Raw genomic sequence first — 19,921 nt, 5'->3', positions numbered from 1 at the left:
AGTGCAACTCAGGAACTTTTAGTTACACAAATGCAGCTCTACTGTCTCTGGCAAACATTAACAAAGATTTCTCAGTGTGGCAGGCTGATAGAAGATTTAAAAAAGCAGAGTCTGCTCTATTTTGTAATGTAACAACACTGTTTGCATTTCAAAATTAAAAACACTATCACAATATGATCCAACATTATAAAAAAGGCAAAACAAGGTAACGTAGTATTACAAATTTATTTAGTTTCATCAAAGTAATCTTTCAGCATTGAAAATTTCACACATATAAAACAACTTCAACTTCTATGCATTAAAACCAAAGTATGGACTTTTTTCTTTTTCATTTGAAAGGAAGTGCTGTGCTTTTCTTTTTAAATGTCTCTCATGAACTAAATTCTTCAGTTATAAAGCTGATAAAAATAAGTGATGCACCACCACTTCTTTTTCTTTAACACAAAATTAGTCTCTTTGGGAAACAAGTATTTTTAAAATTGTATCATGAAAGATACAGACCTGAAAAAGGATAAACAATCATACACAAGGCATAAACATTACACAGAGTAATTCAGACATTTTATAAAGAGATCTGGAAAAGTACCTAAAATAGTGATATTTATTTAGTATAAAATTTCAATAATAAAATATTGCTCATAATAAATAAGAAAACATGAGTTTCATTAACACTGTTCTCCCCTTAAAGCTCTCCTGGATGTAACATGGTCAGACCTGATCAAATCTCCAATTTTTGTTTTCCCTTTCTATGAAGCAGGCAGCTTTACAGGCTCAGGTCATTCTTTGTTAGGAACAATTTAACTATCAATGAAACACAGAATTCATTTCAAGGCTCATGCATAGTTATGGGCAAGAAAAAAAAAATCCCAGAGTGTGAATAAACGTTGTTACAATAGATTTCAATACTTAAATTATTTGCCTCTTTAAAACCAAAGTGGAATAAGACTCCTCATGGATTATGAATGCAAAGAGAAAGGTGCCCAAGTTTCCCAAAAAGCTTTTAATATCTGTGCAGCTGTACTTAATGGTTATCAAAGCTATTAGGGAAAGTTAGCTCTACAGGGAGATACAAGAGTACCCCCTTTTAAATGGGGACATTTGATTTCATCCCTGCTCGCCCCATCTGTAGACATGGCAGCTTGGAGTAGTTCTTCAGCAGTTGCTCAATAGCAATATGACGGACGTTGAGCTCTGAGGCCAGAGAATCCTTTTCTTGGACTTGCTGTGTCAGCTCTTCAAACACATCTGCAAGAACACATTAGGTTAACACACTTGATCCCTGTACTTCCATAGACTTAAGATGCAGTGCTGAACATCACTATAAAAGAGGCACAGACATTTAGCTGAAAATTAAGTGGATTCTGATTGTACCAGAAAGTGTGGCCAGCAGGATGTATAGCACCCTGTAGTCAGCACTGGCAAGGCCACACCCTAAAAATTGCGCTCAGTTTTGGGCCTCTCACTACAAAAAAGGCACCAAGGTGCTGGAGTGGGTCCAGAGAAGGGCAACGAAGCTGGTGAAGGGTGAGCATACCTTACAAGAAATTACTGAGGGAACTGGAGAAAAAGAGAACAAGGGAAGGCCTTATCACTATCTACAACTACCTGAAAGGAGGTTGTTTTGAGGGGGGTGTCAATCTTCTCCCAGCTACCAAGTGGCAGCACAAGAGGAAATGGCCTCCAGTTGCGTCAGGGGACGTTTAGATTAGATATTAAGAAAAATTTCTTCACTGACTTTCAGGCATTGGAACAGGCTGCCCAAGGGAAGTGGTTGAGTCACCATCCCTAGAAGTATTGAAGAGAGTAGATGTGGCACTTAAAGACATGTTTTAATAGTGGACTTGTCAGTGTTAGGTTAATATTTGGACTTGATGCTCTCAAAGGTCTTTTCCAACCTAAATGATTCTCTGAGTCCTGTCAAAACCTTTACCTAGAATTTTCTTGTTTTACATAGAAATGTGATCTATAAAGACTTCTCTTCAAAACTTAAATTGTGATGGTTTTCAGTTATTTTTTAAAACAGATTTTCCATATTACAAAAGCAACACAAACCCAAACCAAAAAGCACTGACAAATTCTCACCCTGGATTTGCTTGAGTAGTTTTTCATTAAGTTGTTTTAACTCTCCAGGAGTCATCGCAGTCACTGTAACAATGAGATTTGTTATTACTAATACTAAAGTAACATAAGCATCCTTATGCAAATTTCCATTTTCTCAAATTGTCATCATTTGCATGCTAATAATCAGCAGATGTGTGGCAGCAAGTCAGAGGCAACATTATTTATCAGTCATTTGTGGATAATTTGCCAATTCTCTTTATGTTGTCACAGACAAGAATTTACTCCATAGGAAAGCTCCCTTTTCAATGTCAAAAAGCTAGAAACTCAAACCCTCAGAACTCCAGAATTAGCTGCTTGTAAATTGCTCAACATTTTTAAATACTTTACCTTCCTCTGACTGCAAAATGAAGTTTCCGCAGTGCAAGCCCTGCCAAGTACCCCTGTTTAATCGTGGGCAAGTGGACAATTCTGAGGTAATTCCTGCTACATTTGCAGGCCTACAGGAAACAGCTTCCAGACAGAATTTTCATCACACAAGCAATCTGTTTCAGTTATCAAGCTTTCTGCATATAAAAATAATGTATATAGTTTCTGAGTACCCCGCTGAAATAATGAATAAAAATCTTAGTTTGAAACAAAGACCAGCATATAAAAACAGTTTTATTTCTCACTTTGTGTTGTGTTCCTAGTGAGAACTAGAAGATCCTCTGCATCATTCAAATGCCTTTCTGTATCTCAGGTTGTGTACATCGACCAGCCTCACAGAAAACGTATATTAAACCTCATAGGATAGAATTGTGAAAGTGTTCTATGCTGACCCCATCAACAGCAGCAAGTGGGGAAGCACTGGCTTTCTTCCCAGAAATCTCTCAACCCAGCAGTGGTGGATACAGGTTGGTGCCATGCCTGATGCTGAAATGGTCTTGGCAGCATGGTGAAAAGTAACAATCCTGATCACCAGTGGGGGATACAGGGCACTGGAACAAAAGCACAAAGCTCTCACTGCATACTTGAGTAAAACCTACACTGTGATGATGCAGCTTTTGTTCAGAGATTTCTCAGTGCAATAGGTTTCTAAGTTCTGAAAAAGATGGTTTTTATCTACCCATGAGACTATGATTATCCTAAGCCTTCCTTTCCAAACTTTCTCAGCTCCTGCAGTTGTAGGATACTAACTTTGTGTCAATAATGCCAAACCAAACAAGTTAGCAACAGCTGAGTTAGCCTACTTGTTACTCAAGACATAAGGTCACTCAATAGCAGAACAGATTCACCTTTCTCCTCCAACAGCCAGGTACAGTGGTGCTCCTTCCTACCTTTGGCTAGCAAACTGAAGATTCCTTTCTCACATCTTTCAACCCTTCATGCTCCATAAAAGCTCTGACTGGATTTAATACAGGAATTCACAGCTTTATAAAAAGGTCGAGATTCCCAAACAGTTTTTTAGACCCAGTGGTAGGATGTTACTTCCCACCTTTTCATTATTTTTATCATCATTTCATCAACTGTAGCAGATAGGCGGGTTCAAGCATTTCATGTATGTGTGTGTTTATCAGGACAGGACTGTTTCAAGTCACACAATTCTGATACAAAAAGGAAAGGGAGAAGGAACAGAACACCCAATTTAAATGATAAAACATTATCCAATCCATAACCGAGGTAAATTATAAAGGAATGCTGATCAAGCTATTTACAGTTACACTAAGAATATTTTTTCTTAGTGTAAGAAACAGTTACAGTGGAGGTAACTGAAATAAAAAGGTACTGAATTCTAGCAGGAAGTTTGACAAAAGTTTTTATCTAAAACACAAATTTTTATATAACCACAGAGTTTCCAAATAAATGTCTTTTAAAGCTAAATACTGCAAAAAGATTAATACTTACAATACGAAGTAAATATGCCCCAAAAGTGCATTATGCAGTCATAACAGAAGGAAAATAATCTGTTATCCTGCTTAAAATGGCTTTATGTTCTCCTGCCCAAAACTCAGATTGGAGAGAGCAATTCCAAGTCACTAACTTCTGTTAGATAACCCCACAAAACAGGTCAAGCTTTCGTAATTCCTCTGTTAACTGCTGTCCTGATTTATGTAATCCCAATTTATGACTCCAGAAGACAGGTGGTCAAACAGGACAGCATATCTGTTTTTATTTATGGCTTTAAGACAACTAATTCACTACAATGCAATAAGAAACATCATACAGCAGTTAAATAAAATCCTTTTATAAAGAATGAGAAATGACTGAACTTTGCAAGGACAGGTTTCTTAAAAAATGGGAACCTAAAGAAACTGGCTCCAACCTTTTACAGTATCTCTTCTCACTCTGTCTTTTGACATTCTGAATTCCATTATTATTACTGGTTTACATCACCTAATTTTTCACTGAGTATTCTACCAGCTCGTCTTCTTTCTCAGGTCTTTTGAAATTCAGAAACCTTCTCCATTTACTTTCCTCATCTACAAAAATAAAAGTAAATGTATTCCAGTTTGGACCAGGCTGTTCTAATAGCAGGATGGTAACTGCAGAGATCTCTGGGAACTCAGTCTAAACCCATTTTATGTAGGCTGGCTCTAGAGATATTAGCATATCTTAGGTATTTCTAACGACTTAATTTATCAATCATCTTCTTAAACAATGGGAAAACTTATTCTTCCACTGCTTTCAATATCACCACAGTCACCAGAAGATGTGTCAGGTCTATGCCTCAGCCTTTAAGAGGACATGGTATATAAGGGCCTTCCCACTTTCTCATTCTCAGTGAATGGAAAAGAACAATATAGTAAGACGCACAAGGTAAGTCTGCTTCTATTAGGAATGTTTAGTCTTTAATGTTGTTGCACAAGTTTGCCCTGCTACCCTACCTCTAATTTCCCATCACTTAGGGCAGCTCTCAACAAAGTATAACTCAAGGCACCACACATGTTCACTAAGACACTTATTTTTGGGAGCTTAGTACTCACAAATGGGGCTGTGCAACTGCCAGGATTGACTCATTAGAATGACTGTAATCAACTGTAACTTTTTTGTGTAAATTAGGTGTCTTGTATCACATTGGGGTATAACTGACAGGAAAATTACTGGCCCAAACAACAGTGAAAACCAACAAATGAAAGAATTTAAAAAACCCAACAAACCCAACCAAAACCAAAAGCCCACAACTCCCTTCTAAAAGAAGAGACACCAACAAAGTCCCCACACCAACCAAAACCTCTGTGCTATTTGCTTAGCCACATAGCCTTTCCTCTTTCCACAAATTTTACAGTAACTCCAAATTGTTAAAAGCTGTATTATAGGATGTGAATGCCCTATGGGAACATTATATAGTCAAGAGGTATTTCTAGCTCTTGCAAGCTAGGTTGTATGTAAATATATACTTACGTTCTTCCCTGCTGTGTTGAGGATGCCTTCTATGAACATTGGTAAGAGAATCACCTTCAGCTTTTTCAGCTTCCTGGACTTGGCTGCGATTAGACCACAAAACACTGCTGCAACAGAAGTTAGCATCTCTTTCTTGTAACACACCAAGTCCAAAATCAGTGGATTCTCTTTCTTCCAAAAGAGTCTGTGAGCAGCTTGAGATGCCTCCAGAATTCCCATCTATCCATTTTGCAGAGTATGTGGGTACTGGGGAGTCAAACTGTGGGAGTAATTTTCTATCAGTCTGATGTCTGAAGTTAAAAAGCTGGTGTTGGCGTGTTTTTGAGCTTTCAGAATCAGAGTCTAAATCCTTGTTTTGTGCATACTGTATAATCCAGTTAATTTTTTTGCTCAAGATATTTTTTACTTCTGCATATGGACTTTTAGTGAGCTTTGATCGTGGACAGTCCTGATTTGCTATTAAGTGGAATTTTTCAAAGCAGTCTCTGTGTCCCCTTAAAGATCTTGTATGTAGAAGATCTGACTTTGGTACTCCTGTAAAAAGAATAGGAAAAAGTTCACTTACTGTATACTCAATTGTTCAAAATCTTTACTCACAAGCAACCAAGAAAATAGAAACCTAAGTGATGCTTTCCTATTAACAGTCTAATTGCTGAAGCAAACAAGGATATGTGACACACTAAAATCTGAGAAATCCCACCCAGTCTTGGGTTCTTAGCATGTGTTTTGCACACAATAATCTTTAGCTCAGGGCTTGCAGGTTACCTGCATGTGCCTCCTGGATAAAAGCACAGATGAAGCAAACCGCTAACTCTGTACCTAACTGCATTACCCCTACACGCAAGTGCCTAAAGCTGTATAAGTGATTCCAGCTATATATCAGAACGTTCTATAGAACAATTCTGAAGGCATTTCAAGAGCAGTCATTCATGCTCCCACCTTCTATGGATAATGGTAGAAGCCATCTGTCAACAAACACTCCAGGGAGCAGGCTTGTGCTATCCAAGTGGTCAAACGTAATTCAGACTTCAGACTTAGTTTGTTGTTTTGCATTGGTACAAGCCTGCAGCCTACCTGGAGAACCAAGCTCTATTGCTGTCAACACTTGTCAACATTAAACTGTCCTGAAATTAGTTTCATCTTTGCTGGTTTTCATTGGTATAAAATTGATCTTCTCCATAGTGGCTATTACAGGGCTGATTTGGATTCATGCTGAAAACACTGCTGATAACACAGGGGTATTTTAGCTGTTGCTGAGTAGGGCTTACAAAGAGCCAAGGTTTTTTCTGCTTCTCATCCCACCCCACTAGCATGCAGGTTGGGGTTGCACAAGGAGTTGGAAGGGGACACAGCCAGGACAGCTGATCCCAACTGACCAAAGGCATATCCCATATGGTGTCATGCTCAGCACATGAAAGCAAGAAGAAGAAGAAAGAGGGGATGCTCAGACTAATGCATTTGTCTTCCCAAGTCACCATTACAGTTGATAAACCCTGGCTGTCCTGGAGATGGCTGAACACCTGCCTGCCCTTGGGAAGTGTTGAATGAATTTTCTTTGCCGGCATGGCTTTTGCTTTACCTATTAAACTGTCTTTATCTCAGCTCATGACTTTTCTCATTTTTACTCTTCCTATTCTCTCCCCCATCACAATAGGGGGGGAGTGAGTGAGCAGCTGTGCAGGGCTTAGTTGTTGGCTGAGGTTAAACCATGACATCATACAAGATGGATGTTTCTTTCCTCTTTGTTTGTCCTCCTTCAAAGACTATTCAAATAGCTACAGCATGTAACTTACTCAAACCTTAAAGTAATTGATAGTGATTGACATATTAAAAAGGAACACAATCTGTGAAGATCTACAGTTGGTGCGTGAACACAGATGGTATGAGAAATAACTAGTTTGGAAAGTTAGTAGTACCACAGTACAAAATTACTTTCTGCAACTTTAGTGGCTATTTATTTTAATTCAGATTCACCTATGCAGTAGATTCAGTACAGAAGTCGAGAATATTGAACAGTTCAACACTTATCCCAGTGCCCAGGATACTACTTGGGAAATTCCCAATATAATGAAAAACAATTCTGTCAAACAGGTTCTTCACTGCAAATAATGAACAGTATACTTGTGAACCACTGGTTGAAAGTGCTCAATGCTTACTAAAGCCAGAACATTTAAATCAACATGTAACAACATAATTTGATCTTGGAAACTAGGCAACATGAACCAAGCTGCAGCCATTGTACCTTTTAGCACAGAAGTATACAAAGTTATTAAAATAATAAAAAACCCTCCAAACAAGAAATGCAGCACGTAACAAAATCTGGTAATAGAGACTTTAATGATCAGAAAACTATGTCACCACAATTCTCACTTATATCTGACTTACACTCTTAAATTCTTGCAGCAAACTTTAAGCACCCCACCCAAAAAAAGCTTAAAAAAAATCTACAAAATCCCAAACTATTGTCAAAACTAAGCTAAAAAGGTAAAACTCTTAGCATAAAAATAGTGAAAACAGATCCAAACAGTTCATTTTGGGTCTCTCACTTGCTGGTAACTGCTGGGGAGTAAATGTTCAAAGTTGGGAAGTTCAAACACTGAGAGTAGCCATTATACATTTTTGATTTTCCACTCTTTGGGCAGCATTGAAACCCACAAGCATTACTATTGCAGTTGGGTCTGTAACAGTATACACAATTTATAGGGCAAAATGACAAAAAGAGGAAAATGAAAGAGGACAGCAGTGGAATTTGTTTTGTTCTTAGCAGCAGGGGAGAAAAGTAAGGTCATGACACTCCTTCTGTCCCTGAACCAAGTATTGAAACAAACGAAAACTATAGCCTAACCAGAGCCACCTTTGAAGTTCTGGAGCAAAGACAGATGTTGTCTTTATAGTATAGAGTCAACATTCTTCGTCTACACATCCAAATATCTTTCAACTCCTTTCAGCAAAAAGACATTCACTAGCTTTTCTAAAGCTCTATGTGACCTACTGCCTACTTCCAAGGCTATTTTTCCTTCTCTATCTTTAGAGATATAAAGAAAACTTTAAACATTTCTAGTGAAAACAAAGAAAGACAAGTAATTTGCTTTCATGACTTATCAACACAATTTAAATATACTAAGTCTGCTAAACTCAATAGAACAAGCATGATGGAAACCCTTAAATCTTTAAGCCATCAAGGAAGAGCAAACACTGTCAACTGAACTCAAGGCACATATTCACAGCACTGCAAAGGCTACAAAGCTAGAATGATTTGTTCAACATTATTTGCTTTACTCAAGTGATTCTTCACCGCTGATGCTTACAGTGCTTACTTTTACTTACAGAACACATCATGAGACTGGCTGAAAAAGAAAGTTTTATACAATCTTATATAACACAATATATACACTATTTCTAAAATAATGCTCTAGAATCCACCTAACAATTTGACCATAAGATGAATGAATAAAGCCAATGTCTTCTGATCACATGACAGAGCAATCCTACCTAAAGCAAACTGAAGATCTGGTAAAGAAGAGGAAAGAAAACTGCAGAAAGAGGAGTTAGTAAATCTGGGACAAACGCAGTTTTGCACAGGCTGTTTCTAGTTCACAGCTACTAATAGGTACCAAAATCTGTTCTGCTCTCAGGATACCATCCTTCTCCAAACTCAAACATCAAACGTACCTACCAAGACTTCACTTCCTTATTCTCCCCCGTATCCCTTCATTCCCCAAAACTAGGGAAAGGACTACTGCACTGTTTCTATTAAAAACAGGAAAAAACTCCAAATCTTGTGGGTTTAATGAAATATTCCCAGAGTTGGTTCTAGAGGCACAACCTCTTACAGCTAAGTCCTCTGCCTGACACATCTGAAGAAGCAGGTCAGACAACATTTCCTTATGTATTCACACTGTAACTTCTGGGGCAATCACAAAAGAAACACCTGCAGAGTAAATGATAGAATGCTCCAGCACCACTTAAAATAAAATTTAAATAAATAAAATTCCTTTGAAGCTGCTTCATTATTTCCATGAGAATAAACATGCTTTTCCAATATGATGAGTGTGAGACCACACAAAATAAACACACGACTCCAGTTACACAAAAAGAACAAATGCAGCATCACTTTAAAAAGCCCCATCTGATTTTTATGTCTAAGCCATAAGCTCAAGATTACTCAAGTCTTTCCTTCTGAAAAATCTTTACCTTTTAAAAGGGTTCTCAACACTGTTAACTTCCCCACTCCAGAGGCACACTGCCCAATGGAATCTTTCATCAGAATTCAGCAATGTTGAGTATGCCTGAAACTAGTGACTATTACAGAACAGAAATTACATTACTTTGAAAGTCTAACTTTTGTTATTTATATGCCACATATTAGCCATAACATCACTGTTTCTGAACATAAAGTAAGTTATTACAAAACAGTTCCACCACACAAGAATACGACCCCCACAACCCTCACAATCAACCCCAAAAGAGCCTATCTAAATACTCTTCAATATAGTTAAGGAACAGAAAATGTACAAAACCAAAAACCAAAACAGTTTTGTACAGAACTGCTAATAGACTTCAGCTTCCACATAACTGGTCTAGATTTCTACTGTAACAAGCACATGCAAAAAAACTTTCCAAAACCCCCCAAACAACCCTCAATCAATCTTTTGTACTAAGGTGACAATTAGTTCTTTCCTATACAGAGAACATGAATAACATCAGTCATTAAACTTCTGGAAGAGCTGAGTATTCACAACAGCTGCTGTGCGAGCACAAACCAGTAATGACGTAGCAGTATTACATCAAGCAAGAGTATGTTTCTTTTAACACAAATCCTTCTGTTATGGGCAATACCATTAGCTTTATAAGACAGAAAACATGCCATTTGTTTTTTGTAAAACTTCTGCTCCACTCAGATTAGTTCATATTTTTCCCTTCATCACAGTTGGAGAAAAAAAAGAATCTACCAGCTGGTAAACTGGCATGGATCAAACAAATCATGTAAGATGATGACTCAGTTTTAGAAGACAACACTATACACAAAGAAATGAATAAAGCAAGTTAAGGCTTCTGAACATTACAAGAAGTAATACCATAATTTTGGTAAATAGCTATGGTCAGTTCTGGGGATTTTCACAGGGTTTCAGTTCTATCTCAACGTTCCTGCTTGTTAATATCCACCTCAGCTTTTTTTTTTTTTTTCTGATTCTTCAAGTCAGCAAAACATAACCATCAACATTTTCCTTCTGCATTTTGTACGTACATGCACGCTTATCCTTTTTGTCTTACTTCCCAAGAATAGGATTGCAGACTATGTCCAACTATGTCCTATCCTTCACATTTTTTTCGGACAAAGGAAAAAAATATCAAAAGCAAAAAGCCCACAACCATTAGAAGCAGGAATGTTTTATCTGTAGTGAAAAAAAAAATTAAAAAAATAAAAAATCCAATGAAGTTCAGGAACATCTAGATGACCGCACCTAACTAACTTGAAAGCAGATGCCAGAGATCATGCCTCAAGTGAACAAGATTCACAGGATGATCTCAAACATAAAAAAAAAAAAATAAAAATCACAATACAATGTAGGTAAGCATTTATCAGCTTCTGATTCTGGTCTGCACTGTAAATGAAATATGAATGGTATCACTTTATTCAGCAATATTTTTATATATTGAGCTGTTTAAAGAATACAGTTGCTTATTTAAGAGCTTAGTATTTAGACAAAAAGAAAATAAAAAATGAATATTTAAATGTGTAAGCTGTACAAGACAGAAACTCTTCTAAGTATAATGGTACAGTTCTCACCACAATGAGTCCTAATCCACTCCTGCAAAATAATACTGTAAATGAATAAATAGCAATCAGGTAGTTTATAAAGCAGTACATATTTTTATAACTTCTAGTTATTCTTAAGTGCAAAGTAGCAGAGAGCAGGAGAACATATACCATATAAACAGGCATATAAATCACATCTCAAAAACGTACACCTGATCTTAAAGTATTTGTACTTGAAAGTAAGTAAGTTTCGATCATACTAAAGTTTTGGGGTCTGTTTTGCAGGGAAGAAGTCTACAAAGACTTTATGTCTGCCTTTGCCACTGATTCACCTTTTGAAGATTATAATAATACTAAACAAATTTAATTCAAAAGTATGCTCTTGAATACCAAGACTACTTCATAAATGCTTTCATAAACAAACAAACGTGATTATTAACTTGCTTGTTTATTTTCCACAGTGGGTTTTTTCCCATCTGTCTGTTGTTCCTTTTTTAAAAACTTTCTGATTTGATCTTTCAGCTCCATCAGTTGGAAATAACATTAAAGCCTGTGTTCCCTTCTTAGCAATTTATACCACAAAGCTGGAAACAAATTGTTTTTGCAATGGTGAATAAACTTAGCTTAAGCAGCTGAAGAGGACAAAATCCACAGAATTCAAGATGGAATGAACTAAAATTAACAAGAATACTTCTAAACACATGAATAGTCAATTATAAGTTTGTTCCACAACATCAGTTAATTAAAGCCCCTTTATAAAATTTACAAGTACTTACAGGCAAGATATATATATGTATACACCTGACCATAGAGAAAGGAAAAGAAAAGCTGCCTTCTCAGTATAATGCTGCCATACATACAGTGCTTCCTTAAGTGTGTAAAATACATGGGGTTATTATAGACAAAGAGCAAAAGCATAACACAAATTTGTATAGTACTGGCAGCATGGGTGAAATCATCAGTTTAAGTCACAACACTCAGAAAAGGTACATTTCTAGGTTTAGCTAGCTGTGGAGACTGCCTTCATAGCCAGTAAAGGAACACTTCTCAGGCACCATTTACCTCATCTTGAATAGTTAACTCTTGAAAGATTTGTGACAGGCACCTATGCTTTTTCCTTTAATCCTATAAGTAAGCATGAACCCCTGTGAAGGATGCAAGTCTATGGCTGCCTACTTTAAGAGCCCTGGCTTTGACTATATAGTCTGAAATGTTCCAGCTGCTTCTCTCAGCTGTCCAATCTGCACACATACAGCATAGCTCAGTATAAACAGGGATGTTTAACCAGCTCCTGAAACAGCTTCTGAACAGCTTCTCCCAAAAGGAGCTAGTAAGATCAAATAAGCTCACATTTGGCTTACCTGGTATACAGGGCTAAGAGCTGCAGCAGACAGAGAAATGCTTCACAAGAGATTAAGTGTTCATGTCTATCTATTTTAAACCAGTGCTGCATTTTAGTCTGCTTATTAAGAGTGCTGAAAGAGAGGGGTTCTTATAATAGAAAAGCAGATCCCAAGACATGTCCAAAACACGTTAAATAAACTTGGCCCATGATGATCTAAGACAGCAAGTCATCCACATGCCTAAATGACAAGGGGTAGGGAAAACAGATATTCTTCTGTCCTACAGTTCTGTCAGCACTGAAAAATGGGATCATTTGAGACTTACATGTCTGCTGCATCTGCCTGACAAGAGATAAAACCAACTGATATTTTTAAGTGTATGCATGCAATTTCATTTGAGTTAAATCTTATGATTTATTAGACTGGCTAGAAGGAAAATGCCAGTGCCATTCATTAACTTCCAAACCAGACACCTGATAAAGAACAGGTATTATCTTGTTAGTAAATTAAAGTTCTTGCCTCACTTTCATATGATAAAGTCAGTGCATTCCATGCATCAGGTATGCACACAAATCATCTCCCACTCCATTTCTATCAGCTCATCTGTATTTCAGCACATATCAAAGACACACTGTAAGACAGAACAGAGATCAAACTGACCCTTTAACATTTTCAAAATTCACGTTCCCTATAAACTGCTATTTAAGAAGAGAGTTTACTAATGTATTAGACAAAGCAATACATTCTGATGAATACATTACTACAAGAACTATGTTAAAGATGTCTCATACTTCTTAAGAAAAATCAATTAACCTGACCTAGAAAAGGAGCCATGGGACAAGATTTCTGTATTCTGGATTATGCCATAAACAACGTAACTGTTCAATTTACTTTCTTCATGTACAAACCTCCTAAATTTACACAGAGGGAATTAAAACAGTACTTTCAGAATTAGCCACACAGCTCTACTATTGCTCAGTGGCACTTAGAAGATAAAGAACAGGATATCCAGCTGTGTTTGGACTTAAATTTGTAGTTAAGAGGTTTACTGGAAACTGCATCTAGTTCTACAAGTTCATTCAAGTTTGCAGAAATGAGTCACACCTCTGGACTGCAAACACTACCTTGAAACAAGTTTTTATCTGTCTAGCCTAAAGGGCAATGATGACATATTTTAGCTTTTGTTCCCAGAATAATACATTTTATTGATTATTATTTCATTAACACTGAGAAAGGGAAAAAAAAAGGATGTGTGTATTTTGGAACAGAACGAAATTTAAACAGCAGTTTTCAAACCTTTCAGCTGCACCTTATAACCCATTTTATTTCAGTGGGATATTTATCTGTAGAGTGTAAGAAGAAAAAAAGTGAAATTTGAGTGTTTACAGCTTAAAAAAAATGAAATAAGAAAAAAGGGGGGGTGAGCGCAGTGATTAGTTGTTAGGTGAACATGAAGTACAGCAAATGAGGATATTAAACAAGATATGATAGACCTTAACAGGAAAAAAACTACATAATATGGCCGATTTGTCCATAGGACCTTTGTCTCAAACTTGAGACTGGGATACACCAACTTGATGTTAAAATTGACTCATGCTATATCAGCACTTTAAGACCATGAAAATATAAGTATCTTAACATAAATCACAGAAATAAATGTCCAGTACTTACAACATCTCTTCTCCTGTATTGTAAGACCTGTAGTTCAACTCTAAACATAAATGGGAGTAAGCCAGTTTGTTTGTCAGGTCACATTCTCCACAATGGTATTGTAGCTAGCACCAGATAAGCAAAACAATTAATAAAACCCAATCAGATTTCTCCTTTTCTATTATGTTGTGTTTTTTTTTCTCTATCACAAATCCTTGAATCTCAGGAAACTCAGTTTTTTAAATAATTCTGCATCAAGACATACTAGCATGAAACCAGGTGAAGACATATAAACTGTCGATGACATAACAAAGCTAAACCATAATTATTACATACTTTCATCTTTGAAACCTTCAGAGACCAGTCCCATGTCTGAACAAACACATTTAAGTTCCTCAAGCTGGGATTTTCACAGGCATTGCCCAGAGGATCACAAAGCCTGCATTAACAAAGGACATCTGCATTGCACAATGCATTCCCATGTCAAGAGATCTAAACAACTCTAAGCAGTACCACAGGCAGGACAACTGAAGCAGGGTCTAGATGGTTACATCCTCCTGCTACCAGAATTAGAGCACAGCCTGAGTATCTCTGTACAGCACCGCATTCTTATGTAGAAAACCTACAATGGCAGTTTCAAAGTAGCTTGTAGAGATACTATATTTAGGCAGAGGGTTTTGTTTTATTGATATATAGACATACAGGCACCTTTCATACATACACGTTTATATGCTCACATATTTTCCCTCTACCCTCCAGCTGTAACTGCAGATTTGTTGTTAGTATTATGTATTTGCTACCAGAGCTCAGTTAATCATTTTCACATATATAATGAAATTAAAAGGAGACATTTGTCTCAAACTAATATACCGCACATGATTTCCCAACTTATGCAACATAGTTACGTATGAATTTAAAGTTTCCTGTTTCAATCCAGATTACTACTGTGACACCTACTCAGAAAAACAAAACAGCACACAATCTCATATGTTCATTTTGCCTGCACAAGGCAAACAAAAGCCAACAACAAACTCCAGCAGACTCACACCCACCAAGATATTCTAAACTCCACCTAGAACTTTAAAATCACTGTACAGAATCAACACAAATTGCTCAAAATGTTAGTTTTAGTATTTCATATGTAAATACTTTGCATATTTTAAACTTTAAGAGTCGCTGTTCCAGAGTTCGAGGATTCCGGGTAGAGAGAAACACAGCACAATAAAGAATCACAACTATTTTATTAATAAAGGGAAAATACAGATGTAACAAAATACAGTAAAGGATATTTCTGATGCTTGGTTATCTTACCAACCCCAAAGACCATGTAATGACAATCAGGAAACCAGCTCCAAGAAACATCACTGCAGTGCAAAGTGGCAGGTTCAACCTTAGCGGGCATCCCTGCAGAGGCAACATTGACCGGGGTGGTATGAGGTTCTGCCTCCCCCACATTGCATGAGGCTTGGGCTTTTATACTAGCAAAAACACACACTCCTTCTGATGTAGGTGGCCAGCCTACATGGGAAGAAGTGGCCAGCTATACCTAGAAAGGTCTCCCAGGGTCAGGATTTTTCTGGGGATCCCCCAAACTGGGACCTTCTGGGGACTCACTAAAGACGGTCTTTCTGGGGAGGAGCCACCACGGACAAACAATACTTTTCTATTTTTGTGTTTCACCATGGACCATTATCTAGTGTCACTGATACAGTAATATTAGGATTCTGTTTTGCTAAAATCACCTGATAATGATCCTTCAGACACAAAAGCTAGTTTTCACAATACAAGTAATTATATGGCACTTAATTCACTCAACTTCACAGAGCATGAATCCTCAAAATAAGTGAGCTGAAAAAGCAAGTGCAACAGGGACAAAAGTGCTGTCAAGACACATCAACTCCCCTCTTGCCCTGTTTCGACTGAAGATTAGCACTACTGAACCCTCCTAAGAACACTACTCTTTTACCTGTTCAACAAAGGTTAATAACACCTAATAGGAGAAAGTTTAAACCTGCATTTTTCCCTTCTGTTTATTCTGTATGTCTATTTTCTCTCTTCTTCTTCATTACTACTCTTTCAGTCAATTTCAGAGAAACTGACCCTATTATCTATATCCATCACTCCTGAAGAGATTCACCACTCAAACCAGTGCTTTCTGTGAAGTGACTGAACTTGGGAAGAAGCATAATTTCAGGCTAAGCTACCATTTTATTTCATGAAAAGACTAAAATTCCACTATTGAAAAAAAATATGGAGTCCTGATTTCTGATAAAAAAACAAAACAAACCACCAAACAAACAAAAAAAGGAGTTATGATGCAGTAACTAACTTCCTCATTCAGAAACTCAACAGTTATTTAATGAAGGCAGACCGTAGATTAAGCTTTCTGTACAGCAGTCTTCTTTGTAAAGGATTAAGAATAACTTGATTTTTTTTCCCTCAATTATTTATCATTATCAAGCTACTGTTCAAACATAGTAACAGTTACAAAAAGCACCCCAAGGTCAGGAAGGTAAAGACAGACATATCACAACACTGATCCAGGAAAAAGTCTGTTGAGTCATTAGAGATGGGAACGGTATTCGATTCACCCATTTCCAATTACTCATCTTGGCCAACCAAGAAGATCAACAACATTACCATCTACACACAAGCAAACTTGCACAGCTGTTGAACTTGGAGGTATCAGAGGACACAAAGATTCACCAGCACTAAGCTGTAATGTTATTAAGTACAGCTAAGTAAACTTCTTTCTGTAGTATTTTGTTTATACACATTTGTGAAAGTGTTTCAGAGGGGGTTCAGGTAATTAAGCCTTGGACTAAATCAGTTTCAAGTGTGTGGATTTATCATAGACAGCTTTAAGGAATAAGAAGGGAAACTGATTTGATCTCATGAGATCTGTTAAAGCATTAGAATATGACACCCTTTTAAAAAAGGAAACTGGGACACCCACTTCCAGAATTTCATACATTCACTCATGGAATCATAAAGGTCCTTTCCTGCAAATCTGACACTGCCACCACCACCTGTAAATGTATCTGCAATGCTCCCTTCCATCCTGACACACTTCTTAGCAAGGACCGGATGGTCTGGAAAGATGGAAGCAGGGCTACACATTCCCCTTAAGTCATACAGCCCTTAACACATGAAAGTTAACAGAGTGCTGCAAACAGCTGGAGTACTTAAGAATCCTGCAAGATACTAGTAGCCTGCCTGCTATTTCCTACTTCACTGAGGAGTAACACATGCACATCAACCAACACTAAGAATGAGCAAGCCGTAAGCACTATCCTAGCTGTTGTATGATTATATTTTTATACTAGTGTATTTTGCTTCCTGAATTGTTTATGTATGCATTTAAACTGCTTGGATTTTTAAATACAATATTACACAAACAGGAAAATTATTAATGAGGAACACTTCTTTGTGAGTTAGCACATCTACAGAGTTGATGCTGCTTACAATTGATTCTGTTCAACTTGGAGCTATAACACATTTGAACTTCATTAAAATATATGCAAGAGGTCAATATGAAAATATCCAGTCTAACATTCTGAGTTAGTGAATTATCCATTTCATTCCCTACCAAGGGCTGCTAAAAGATTATTATTTTTTTATATATATATAAAATCACAGCTTTTGTCACAGGAAAATACAGGAATGCAGTAGATAGGTGTTGCCTCTCCCTATAAGCAGTAACAGTACCACTTTTCAAAGTGGTACTACACAGAAGACAGGATCAGAAACTGAGGCATTCTGATGCTGTAATAATCAAAGGTATTAATGCTTTTACTGTGCAAAATAAAAATTAAGACTGTAACAATGTAATTTCAGGTGAGCTTTCATCATTATTCTGTATAAGCAGCCTTCTTTTAAAATGAACCAAAAATGTAGAAGATTATGCAAAGTAGTCTGCTGCAGATTTAAGTCTTTACTATCATCAAGGCTACTTCAGAATTCCAGAAAAAAAAAACCCAAACAACTGTTCCAGCTAAAACGAGAGCTTATTTTGGAAAGCAGTAACTTTGACAAATCCACATCTTATCTCAAAAAACAGAGGACAGAAAACATCCAGCATTTTTTTAATGCATTGCTTTATCTGCTTCAACACTTTCAAAACAAAACTAGATTCTGAATGTAACCAAAGTACTTAATTGTCATTATGCCAATATAGGCTTTTTTCCTCATTTTAAAGCCTAGTGCAAGAAACATCTTCACTCCACATGGAGAAGAACAGTAAACCTATTTTAAAGCAGTAAGAAAACTCAAGAGGTTAGACAGTTGCTCCGAGTTATATCAGAAAGCATGTCTCTTCTAAACAAAAACATACAGCATGCAAATTGCTACTGAAGTATGAAAGGATTGTTCAGATTAAAGCATATCGCCTCTAGTAGCAACAAAGACCTTAAAGTCAGATGCATCTAACAGAAACTGTATGGAACACATATCCTTACAGCCCCCTAAATTTGAGTCAGTTTTATGCTTCTAGGGTTAGGAATAAGCAACTAGATGACTGGGTACAGAGCTTATCTCTCTTGGTACTTCTCATAGAATTAAGACCTTTTGTGTACCCTCATATATATCAGAGACAGAACAAATCTTACCATCTGTCATAAAAAAAATGGGATTATTCACAGAACTGTGTTAAGATCTTCGTATTCAATTGCCTGCTACCAACACAGATTACTCCAGGCAGTCACATGCACACACAATTGGCAAATACTACTTTATATAAAAGGAACAAACTACTTTGTTGTGCCAAAATCAAGCAACAATATTCATACTTTTAAAAAAAATTGTTTTTTAAAAGAGCACTAACGAATCCCCTGTTCTTTCATGACCAGCACTTGATTCATATATGAAAAGCAACAAGATAAGCAAGCTCTTCAGCAGAAGAAGGTTTGAAATTCTAAAAATACCATACTGGAGGCCAAAATGGTAGCACAAGATTAGTTTGTTAAAAGACGGATAAAATTCCTATTTTACAATTTGCAAGCTTTTAAGAAGCTTTGACAATGAACCCAGCTTTATCAGACGAAACGCACTGTCATCTCATGAAAGCAAAAAGAAAGAACCCTCTGATTATTTGCAGTAAAACATTAATCTTAAAAATCAAAACAAAACCCAATTTATTATGTTTTAAAATTTGCAAATGAAGTAAGTTTTACACAAAGTCCCTCTAACTACTGAGCAAAAACCATTAATAAAGGCAGAGCATTAACTCCTTCCAATCTGAATTAACATCAGAAGTCTAATACCAGAAGACAAAATTAATACCAGGGCATTTCAGAAGCTCTTTGAAGTGGGGTATATCTTTACACCTAGAGTAGCTAGGGCACACACCTTTACTAGAAATGAGCTATCTAGGAACTTAAAACTAGTCTGGCCAGCAGGAAAGCTTTATAAATATACACCTTTCCAAACCTAAACCTTTATGTGAGCCTTCAGAGAAAAGCTCGGTATGCCTTCAGCTCTAAGCCAAGTAGTGCAAGTACGAAGCTCGCACAGGACGACTCCTGTAAAGCGTTACCTTCGATGTTCAGCTCGAAACAAACGTGGCAAAAGGAGAGCGTTTCCTTCTCGGTCCCCAGCTTGCAGACGCTGCAGATATTGTCATCGTCTAAGTCGATGCTCACAAACTGCTCTTCGTTCATAGTGCCCTGTGGTGGGAACCGGACACCACAAGGAACGGGACCGTTAATTTCAACCGCCACCTGGGTGA

The 19,921-nt window shown here is 37.0% G+C and overlaps 1 protein-coding gene across 2 annotated transcripts; it reads right to left on the bottom strand.

Annotated features, from left to right (window-relative positions):
• Positions 1-211: 211 nt before the first annotated feature.
• Positions 212-19,879, bottom strand: C2H21orf91 (chromosome 2 C21orf91 homolog). Of its 2 annotated transcripts, XM_034074614.1 has the most exons (4): positions 19,730-19,879; positions 5,443-5,976; positions 2,083-2,145; positions 212-1,245 (listed from the first exon to the last, which is right to left on the bottom strand). In XM_034074614.1, exons 1-4 carry the CDS (start codon positions 19,851-19,853, stop codon positions 1,085-1,087), a joined length of 882 nt encoding a protein of 293 aa, XP_033930505.1. In that variant the 5' UTR covers positions 19,854-19,879; the 3' UTR covers positions 212-1,084. The 2 variants fall into 2 exon arrangements, with proteins under 2 accessions (XP_033930505.1, XP_033930506.1); XM_034074615.1 differs by lacking the exon at positions 2,083-2,145.
• Positions 19,880-19,921: the final 42 nt, after the last annotated feature.

This window comes from Melopsittacus undulatus, chromosome 2 (assembly GCF_012275295.1).
Source record: "Melopsittacus undulatus isolate bMelUnd1 chromosome 2, bMelUnd1.mat.Z, whole genome shotgun sequence".
In the NCBI taxonomy this organism is placed as follows: domain Eukaryota; kingdom Metazoa; phylum Chordata; class Aves; order Psittaciformes; family Psittaculidae; genus Melopsittacus; species Melopsittacus undulatus.
Note: the sequence above shows the minus strand (reverse complement) of the source record. Positions and strands in the feature narration are given on the sequence as shown.

Bases quoted from the DNA above. Each gene is read 5' to 3' on its own strand.
- C2H21orf91 (XM_034074614.1), bottom strand. From the start codon at position 19,853: ATGAACGAAGAGCAGTTTGTGAGCATCGACTTAGACGATGACAATATC. The intron at 5,977-19,729 runs GTAACGCTTTAC...TTCTTTTTACAG, and splicing joins TTTCGAGCTGAACATCGAAG to GAGTACCAAAGTCAGATCTT. The intron at 2,146-5,442 runs GTAAGTATATAT...TCATTGTTACAG, and splicing joins TCAACACAGCAGGGAAGAAC to TGACTGCGATGACTCCTGGA.